The sequence below is a fragment of the Watersipora subatra genome, chromosome 1 (assembly GCF_963576615.1).
Source record: "Watersipora subatra chromosome 1, tzWatSuba1.1, whole genome shotgun sequence".
NCBI lineage: Eukaryota > Metazoa > Bryozoa > Gymnolaemata > Cheilostomatida > Watersiporidae > Watersipora > Watersipora subatra.
In genome coordinates this window covers 59528836-59539471 of record NC_088708.1, presented here as the reverse complement: position 1 = coordinate 59539471, position 10636 = coordinate 59528836, and the positions used below count along the sequence as shown (strand labels likewise).

Genomic DNA, 10636 nt, shown 5'->3' with positions numbered 1-10636 from the left:
ATTAGATTCCTCAGGTCCAGTTCACTGGTAAGAAAAAATTTTTCAATATGGGACTAGTTTGTAATTGTGAACCGCAGGTAGAATTGTGTGGGGGATATTGATGATGCAATTTGATCGCTTGCTGCCATTTGTTTCTTAAACTCAATAAACAGAGCTATTTAATTTTGCGTTTTCGCTCATTCGTTATGAGTTTAGTTTCACTCATGAAATTTTCGCGAGAGGATGACTCCGCGAAAGTTAGATGAGGTGAATACATAAGTGTCCTAGGGTATACAGGGTTACACTATTTCACCATGTTGAATGTGGCCATTCCAGGACATTATTAGTAGCCTATTATTATGTAACTAATGTATTTGTTCAATAGTCAATCTTTATTATAATACATTTCCTGTCCATTCATTCGAACCCGCAGTTGCAGTTTGGAAAAAACTATCATCATATGAGATTCGGACTTGCAACTTCCAGCATGGTAGACCAACACGCTAACAACTTGCCAATCAATCGTTTGCTGGTGTTCCAGAGTAATTCTACGTATACCTAATTATTGCCCTTGCCGATCTCTCACCGCACACAAGACTGCCGGGGTACTCATTTTAATAATACATGTAGCTGTAAAACCAAAAATGTCTAATGCTTTTAATTATTGATATTACATATAAATGACAAAAAGTAGTGTTACTAATTACCAGAAGGATTATTGGAAATCTTGGATAAAACTATTGGTATTTTATCATTATCTCTATTAGCTGGTGTCAGAAACAGTTTTAGTCTATTTGATTCTTACGTAAACAGTTTTTTGTTTCCTACAGTGCATCTCGATGCTGTTTAGATTTGACAAACATATTAGATTGGAAAGATTCCTGATTGTCTGTTTATTGTCATTCTATTGATCTTGCCTCCTCAACCATTATGCAGTTACATCCGTGCATCTTGCAATATCTCGTGAGCTAAGCTTTAATACATTTAAGTCTATCTAGAAACAAATTTGAATTACTATTGATTTTTAAAGGATTTGTCAATGCCTCCTAACAGTGGTGTTGACTTCATTGCTTTCATATATCGCGCGCACAAAGGTCGTGAGAATGCTATCTTTCTTTCAAGGTACTCTGCTTCTTTTGTATATGCAGGTATGTTATGATCGGCCTCATTGGTATTTTGTTAGCATAAAAGCCATACGCAAGACATATCCTTTCAAACCTTGAAAGCAAAATTGTATTCGATTATAAATTTCTCATCTGTATATAAAAAAAACTTCATTTGTTTGCCCTCTATAGAAAGCAACTTCTAATTAAAAAATTTGCATGTGGCTTCTTTGATACACTCACAGGTTTTGGGCCCAAAAGATTTTGAGATCACCACCCAAAGGGATATTTTGCTAGCTAAATTAAAAGCTGTTATTTTTACTTTTGCAGTTATTTTACACCGAGATAAAATTGGTCCAAATTATGTACTGTATTCAATATAAAACCCTACACCATACATAAAATTGCACATTTGGCAAGCATCTTGAGGAAGCAGAAAAGAAGTTTTTTCAGGAAAACTTTTATTGTTAAAGCCGTTGTGTAATAATGCTATTCTTCTTTATTTATAAGTTTACTGGTTGCTGTTATAATCGCTTTACGTATGTAACATTGGAGATGTGGTGTGTCTACTGGTTGGTGTTATAATCACTTTACGTATGTAACATTGGAGATGTGGTGTGTCTACTGGTTGGTGTTATAATTGCTTTACGTATTTAACATTGGAAATGTGGTGAGTCTACTGGTTGTTGTTATAATTGCTTTATGTATGTAACATTGGAGATGTGGTGTGTCTACTGGTTGGTGTTATAATTGTTTTACATATGTAACATTGGGGATGTGGTTAGTCTACTGGTTGGTGTTATAATCGCTTTACGTATGTAACATTGGAGATGTGGTGTGTCTACTGGTTGGTGTTATAATTGCTTTACGTACGTAACATTGGAGATGTGGTGAGTGTACTGGTTGGTGTTATAATCGCTTTACATATGTAACATTGGAGATGTGGTGTGTCTACTGGTTGGTGTTATAATCGCTTTACGTACGTAACATTGGAAATGTGGTGAGTCTACTGGTTGTTGTTATAATTGCTTTACATATGTAACATTGGAGATGTGGTGTGTCTACTGGTTGGTGTTATAATCGCTTTACGTATGTAACATTGGAGATGTGGTGAGTCTACTGGTTGGTGTTATAATCGCTTTACGTATGTAACATTGGAGATGTGGTGTGTCTACTGGTTGCTGTTATATTTGCTTTACGTATGTAACATTGGAGATGTGGTGAGTCTACTGGTTGGTGTTATAATCGCTTTACGTATGTAACATTGGAGATGTGGTGTGTCTACTGGTTGGTGTTATAACCGCTTTACATATGTAACATTGGAGATGTGGTGTGTCTACTGGTTGGTGTTATAATCGCTTTACGTATGTAACATTGGAAATGTGGTGTCTACTGGTTGGTGTTAAAATCGCTTAATGTATGTAACATTGGAGATGAGGTGAAAACTATCGGTTATGATGACATTAAGTGACGCTTTGAAATTATCACGCTGTTTTCAAAACAACACTGTCACTGCTAATATCTGTAAGGATTATTGAATATTTATAATAAAACTATAAGCACGTCAGGTTGTTTGTGTTAGCTAAGTATCGGAAAAAGTTTGAACTAGTTGGATTTTTGCTCAAACAACATTTCCCTTACTGTTTGACATTATTAGTTGTACCAGATTTTTTCGTACATCCATAGAGTTGATCCATTTTTTGTCATTTAAAAAAATGGTCTATTACCATCTATCCCTGTGAATATTTCCCATATGCAAGTCAATTTTTACTTTAATAAGTCTGTCTATCTGAAGCCACAGTTGGATGTTGAAAAAGAGATGCATCAAACAGGATTTACACTGTAGCCACAACAGACACCATAGCACTATAGACACCGTAGCCACAACAGACACCATAGCACTATAGACACCGTAGCCACAACAAACACCATAGCACTCTAGACACCGTAGCCACAACAGACACCATAGCACTATAGACACCGTAGCCACAACAGACACCATAGCACTATAGACACCGTAGCCACAACAGGCACCATAGCACTATAGACACCGTAGCCACAACAGACACCATAGCACTATAGACACCGTAGCCACAACAGACACCATAGCACTATAGACACCGTAACCACAACAGGTACCATAGCACTATAGACACCGTAGCCACAACAGCCACCATAGCACTATAGACACCGTAGCCACAACAGACACCATAGCACTATAGACACCGTAGCCACAACAGACACCATAGCACTATAGACACCGTAACCACAACAGGTACCATAGCACTATAGACACCGTAGCCACAACAGCCACCATAGCACTATAGACACCGTAGCCACAACAGACACCATAGCACTATAGACACCGTAGCCACAACAGACACCATAGCACTATAGACACCGTAGCCACAACAGACACCATAGCACTCTAGACACCGTAGCCACAACAGCCACCATAGCACTATAGGCTTCACTACCTTCTTCCTACCCCCTGCACCAATAATCCGCCTGCCTTGTTTTAGATTTATTGTGCATATAGTTATTCTCTCCGCTTTATTGGCGCAGAAATAATGCCAACGAAGCACATTGGCATGCAAGTTGTTGTTCAATGGAAGACTCTATATATACTTTGCATTGTTCTCTCTTTTCAAGTAGCATCCATACTATTATAGATGCCATGCTAAAGTTATTAGTTTTGACAACTGCGCTAAAATTTATTTTTTTTAAATCTCGAGTTCATGTCCAATGGAATTATAATCATATAAAATCAATATGTTCGACATATATGGTAGATTAGCCTCTTATGGCCGGCTAGTAACATCATATGGCCACAGAAACAATCTTACAAGAAAACCATTTTTTACGTAGCGATTAGGGTATTCATCCTATTCTGGTTGCTGGCTACAATTTATATACATGTACATAAGTTTTTATGATTTTGCAGATTACTGAGAAATAATAAGCTTAAAATTAAAATTAGCAATGTGAATATCTTTCTAAACACATAAGAGAGTTTGCTGAAAAGCTGAGAAACTCAGAGCCGTGTTAACACTGTCATTGGCTTAGGCAAAAATAAGTTGCACGCTTTGTTAGACCAGTGCATTATTGATTCGAATGACAGACTTCCCTTTTAAGCATGTATGAAATATGGGGCATGAGCCAAGCAGCTGCAAGGGGAGCCTCTTGCTGCTGAGGGCTTGCCATACAGCCCATCTTCACATTGAGGAGTTTGTATAAAGACATATATTAGGCACATTCGTAAAACAGCTGTAGTCTTCCTTACATTAAAGTATTACCTAACACTCTGTATGCAAACACAGGCAGTTGTTTATCATGCTGCTGTCAATGAGCTTCTTCAAGAGATATTTCTTCAGAAAGTATTAGATTTATAATTTAATGTAAATGGTTTGTTTAGTGAAGAATGGGTTAAGTAGAAGCAGTTTAGCTGCCGCTGTTCCTATTATAGGCTACTGCCATTTATAGTGGTCTGCTTATCTCTGTTAGGAACTTGTTGCTTCCCTGCAGCCAATCAGAAGCATTTTAACATTGTCTTTATAGAAGCTCACTTGCAGAGCTAAATGTGATGAAGATGTAGTAGTACACCTCCATCTTCCATCGATTAAACACCCTTTTTCATACAAGACTTAACATGAGCAGAAGTTTCCCACTCTTTTTCTGTGCTGCATAGTAGTCTTTACCAGTTCTTTTACTCCTCTATACTGTAGTGTAGCCCATATTAGTCCTTCTCTATGCTGTAGTGTAGCCCATATTAGTCCTCTATACTGTAGTGTAGCCCATATTAATCCTTCTCTATACTGTAGTGTAGCCCATATTAGTCCTTCTCTATACTGTAGTGTAGCCCATATTAGTCCTCTATACTGTAGTGTAGCCCATATTAGTCCTTCTATATACTTTAGTGTAGCCCATATTAGTCCTTCTCTATATTGTAGTGTAGCCCATATTAGTTCTTATCTATATTGTAGTGTAGCCCATATTAGTCCTTCTCTATACTGTAGGGTAGCCCATATTAATCCTTCTCTATACTGTAGTGTAGCCCATATTAGTTCTTATCTATATTGTAGTGTAGCCCATATTAGTCCTTCTCTACACTGTAGTGTAGCGCATATTAGTCCTTCTCTATACTGTAGTGTAGCCCATATTAGTCCTTCTCTATACTGTTGTGTAGCCCATATTAATCCTTCTCTATATTGTAGTGTAGCCCATATTAGTCCTTCTCTATACTGTAGTGTAGCCCATATTAATCCTTCTCTATATTGTAGTGTAGCCCATATTAGTCCTTCTCTATACTGCAGTGTAGCCCATATTAGTCCTTCTCTATACTGTATTGTAGCCCATATTAGTCCTTCTCTATACTGTATTGTAGCCCATATTAGTCCACTATATTACAGGATAGCCTATACATTATGCAGACAAGGTGCTAGTTTGCTGAAAATCCCGGTTTGTTGCAATAGTTTATTGAAAGGATAATTCACAATTTGATGGGTACATGTTTTGCACATGGTGATTTATCTTCCATATTAACCAAAAAATTGTGTTAGGATTTGCGTAAAGTGCAACCCGATTTGTCGTGTTTTTTAACACAGAGTTTAATTGCGAGTGTAACTCGAGGTCTGTGTGGTAAGTTGGCTGAGTAAAGAAATACAAATCTAAAAAGTGATTGCTAACCCATTCGCTGCCATAAGCTGTCATCTCACGTGTCTTTGTGCAGGCATCTTATGCATGGCATGACCTGTCCAATGTACAGTTCCACTGCTGGCCCTTTGGAGCTAATGATGATAATCCAACTTCCTTTGCTGTCTGCACAGGTGAGACTTTGCAAGGTTTATATAAATGTTTTTTATGATACTTTCAACAATAGGAAGGCTTTGGTGCACCCACAACTTTCAAAATATTTTTTAGAATGTCTACATGTGGGGTTGAATCTTGTCTAGCAACAAGTTTTCATTCATTTCACTGCTAATGATTTAGACTAGTCTAGATTTCAGCTGTGCTTGGTGTGTCTGGGTTCTGGCCAACCAGTTAAGATATTTGATTTACCGTATATAGTTTTACAGCAATAAAAATAGTAGTTAGTTCTAAAGAGCCATGGCTAAGTTCCTTTGGTGAAACAACTGAGTACGTTGAAGGCTTGACAAGGCTCAAGTTATCTCTAGCATATGTAGTGATATAACATAGGGTAGAATATGTAGGCGTGTTATTTTTTATTTAGGAGTTGACCTTGATTGGGTGATTACACCGCCACATGAAGTCATAGAAAATGAGCCCTTTGAAGCCTCATTCTCCCTCATCTTATCGTCAGAGTTCTACGCATGGGCTGTACAGGATGCTCAAGATAACTTTAAAAGTAACTTCTTTAAAAGACTTGATGGAAGTTTCATAGCCAGGTAGGTCTCTTGGCCTTTTGTATATAGGCCAACACTCATAGTCAAGTAGGTCTCTTGGCCTTTTGTATATAGGCCAACACTCATAGTCAAGTAGGTATATTATAGATAACACAGCAATAGTAACCAGGTAGGTCTATTATAGATAACCCAGCAATAGTAACCAGGTAGGTCTATTATAGATAACCCAGCAACAGTAACCAGGTAGGTCTATTATAGATAACTCAGCAATAGTAACCAGGTAGGTCTATTATAGATAACTCAGCAATAGTAACCAGGTAGGTCTATTATAGATAACTCAGCAATAGTAACCAGGTAGGTCTATTATAGATAACCCAGCAATAGTAACCAGGTAGGTCTGTTATAGATAACCCAGCAATAGTAACCAGGTAGGTATATTATAGGTAACCCATCACTATTAATATTAATACATTAATATGCTCAATTTATATTGAATCTCAAGTAGAAATTTTCTGTCAGAGAGAACGTTTTTTCCCCAAGAGCAAGCTGACGCTTAATGAACTCAGAAAGCCATGGCTGATTTGTAGCCATTTTGATGATTGGATAGTCCTAGTAAAATACTAGGGCATCTACTCGCACTTATGATTGTATCACATATGTCTGCATCAGAGAGTTTTCACCATCAATTTAAAGTGCAGCTTTTAGGGATGTTTCCACAAGACAAAATTGGTATAGAACATTTATTGACTATTGCTTATAGGTTCAAAACTATTATTAGGTTTTCATTAAGCGATACAAATTGTAGTTATATGGCTGTCATCCATTGGGTCAAGGTTGGTATCTTTTTGGCTTTATAATTTGTTTTTCGTTTATAGGTTTAATTAGTGCAGGTTTTCTATTTTGTAGCTTTAGCATTTCAGTTGGTTGGGGAGGTCAACAGTTCCTACTCCGACTTTTTTTTATTACTTACCTATAGACTGGTGCAATTCGCTAGAAAGATTGAAAGTGAAGACAAGTTCTTAACACGATGGTATAAGGAGAGTGTTATAATTATATTAATCAGTGTTCTGTTAGTGGCAATATTAGCAAAAAACAGTAACCTTCTTTTTCGACAATTCAGATCATTAATTAGGAAATCGATTGACTTACTTTAGAACTACTACACTACTAAGATTATTAGTTTAACCACAGTTTAATAGTTCAGATTCAGTTAGAAACATTTAACGCTGGTTAGTCATATGTCCAACTAAATCAATGCTATATATAATTGTTTTATTTAAAATATTTTATGTGAGAACTTTATCTATTGATATGTTCGATATTGAGTTATGGAGACACAAATTGTATTACATCTTAAGATATTTCTAATATTAATCAAATGTAATGGCAGCAATGGTACAGTCGCTCAGGAATGGTGCGAACAGCAGCAATGTCCAGAGGAGTGTGCAGAGGCAACCCAAGACAACTGCTGTCTGCACCACGTAAATGTGCACAGCTGTCCTGTAGACGAAGTCAAGTTTGGTCTTTGTCCCCCTTGGATTCCGGCTGATGGCAATTTCTACACGCATTCAGCAGTCAACTGCGGTTCCGCTCTGATTACTAATTGGACAGCAAAGGTAGCCTAATCATTTACCATCTATTAATAATAATTCGAGCAAAGCAAAAGCATAATTTGTCAGGCTAAACTCTCTCTTGAAGCTTTGAAGTGTTTATCTCAACCTCCAGATTCTCTCTCTCAACCTCCAGCCTCTCTCTTAACCTCCAGCCTCTCTCTCTCTCAACCTCCAGCCTCTCTCTCTCTCAACCTCCAGCCTCTCTCTCTCTCAACCTCCAGCCTCTCTCTCTCTCTCAACCTCCAGCCTCTCTCTCTCTCCACCTCCAGTCTCTCTCTCTCAACCTCCAGCCTCTCTTACCACCTCCAGACTCTCTCTCCACCTTCAGACTCTCTCTCCACCTCCAGCCTCTCTCTCAACCTCCAGCCTCTCTCTCAACTTCCAATCCCTCTCTCAACCTCCAGCCTCTCTCTCAACTTCCAACCTCTCTCTCAACCTCCAGCCTCTCTCTCAACCTCCAACCTCTCTCTCAACCTCCAACCTCTCTCTCTCTCTCTCTCTCTCTACCTCCAGCCTCTCTCCCAGCTCTCAGCCTTTCTCTCAACTTTCAGCCATTCTCTCAGTATTTCTCTCTTCTTTTAGCGGCTGTATGAAAATCATGTATGGTCAGTGATGTAGTGCTACCCTAACTCTCCCTAACTAAGTTATGGTTAGAAAATGTGTGTGTTTTTCAAGTATGTATAATTATAGTTAGGGTTAAAAAATTTTAGACTTTGCCAAGTCTCAAGGTATGTTATAGCTCTATTTCATTGATTCAAGTACATTAATGTCATTATAGATGACATTCAATGGCCATTCAATATAAAAGCAGCATACAGTACAATAGTGATGTAATGTTCATGTAACATGACAAGATTGTGATCCTAATTGGTTGTCTACGACAAAGTCTAAACTCAGATTACAGCAAACCAATAGCAGTCAGCATTCGTACTAAAGGACAAAGGTCAAAGGCTCATTTCTCATATCATATACATGATTTTAAAGTCCGGTAGGCTTTGGCGGCCCCCAGTGGAGGGCTTGCAGCGGCCCCCAGGTGTTCCAACCACCACGTAGTGGCGGTTGGAATCTTGGTTGCCTTGCGAATCTTGGTAGCCTACATCCACTTCTCTCAACTTTACAGTTATGGTTAAAAAAAGGTTAGCACTACATCACTATGTATGTTATTAGTGAAGCAAGTTGAACCTGAATATAATTTTCATTCTGTCGCTATGCCAAATAAAACATTTACTTTTTAAAATCTCTAATCTTAGCAATAATTTAAAAAAGATATGTTACATAAACTAAGAATTGCTGGTTGGTCGAGAAGCTAGTTGCTGGCTTTGGAACTTTTGTCCGTTTGATACTCTGGCCACCACAGCAAGCATTGTTAGTTAGCCAATCATTCTAGGCCTGTGTCATAGTATGTGAATTTGGTCGTAAAGTACCAGGGCTAATTCTATCACAGATGAAAATTAAGCTGTGCTTATGTATGCCATCAAGCAACACTCATATTACAGTAGACCCCTGGGTCACGGTGTCCTTGTCTTATGGTTTTTTCGTCTTCTGATGTGGAACACAAAGGTTTTCCACACTTCTCGTTCTGGCATTTTTTCCCACCACATGACATCAACATTTCCCGTTGAACATTTCGCACGGTCTTCCTTGTCGAGTTGGTTTCAAAAAAATTTAATAAGGTCGGCTAAAAGTTATAGTGAAAGTGAGACAAAAAGAGCCAAGCCTAAGACAGGTAATAAAAAATTAAGACGATGACAAAATTAAAGCTAGGTTTAGTAAAATATTAAAAGTTAGCTTCAAGTGCGTATGTGTGTTTAAAAAGCTAAAATAATTTTTAGGTAAATTCAAAGTTTATGTTACGTTACAATGCTTCACAAAATTCTAGTGTACCGAAAGTGATGCTGTCTAAGTTGTTCTCCTAACATGGTTAGCCATTACATCTGTCTCGAAATTGAGAACTCCATACAGTGTTGTGCATAGTAATGTTGCATTTTATTGCAGATCATAACCACTGAATAGGTAACTATAGTTACTTAGGGTTACTATACTATTTTGTTACTAATTTACTAATTATTGATATGTTCAGTACGTATATAAAACTTTGATGTTTCTACAGTGGGTTTACATTAGATACTTACTATAAGTTTCTATATTCCTAAATACGACAATTTCACCTATGAAAGTGTCTTTTGCAACACCAGAACAATTTAAGGTCATATGGTGATGGTCGCTGTAGTAATTTACTATCAAGGATATACAAGCCCAAATACAAAAATCATAGATATACAGGTACATGAAGTTGTCTGCTAGTGATAACGAGAAGAACAAAAACTGCATCACTTGCCAAGTTTTTCTTATTGTTGCTGTCTGCTATCATCTGCTTCAGCTGCTGCTCTGCTTTCTGCAGACCAAGCAGATGAATTCTATTAATATGTTTGGATAAAGTATTCATTGCTTACGTCAATAAGGAAAAAGCTCATTTTTCTGGCTTTAACAGGAGATGAGTACTTAAGAAGGTAATTATTTCTGGGCTAGCTGTGTAAATAAAATGATGAATGTTCACAGACATCATTAGCAACTCTGC

General features: G+C 37.6%; 1 protein-coding gene across 1 annotated transcript in view; it reads left to right on the top strand.

The window, feature by feature from the left end:
• Window positions 1-1018: 1018 nt before the first annotated feature.
• The window catches only part of LOC137389703 (atrial natriuretic peptide receptor 1-like), a 34130-nt gene continuing 24512 nt past the window's right edge, over window positions 1019-10636 (top strand). Inside the window, exons 1-4 of the mRNA XM_068075782.1 lie at window positions 1019-1127; window positions 5786-5908; window positions 6313-6487; window positions 7836-8061. Of these exons, the coding sequence (XP_067931883.1) occupies window positions 1019-1127; window positions 5786-5908; window positions 6313-6487; window positions 7836-8061 (633 nt within the window). The remainder of the gene's footprint in view (window positions 1128-5785; window positions 5909-6312; window positions 6488-7835; window positions 8062-10636) is intronic.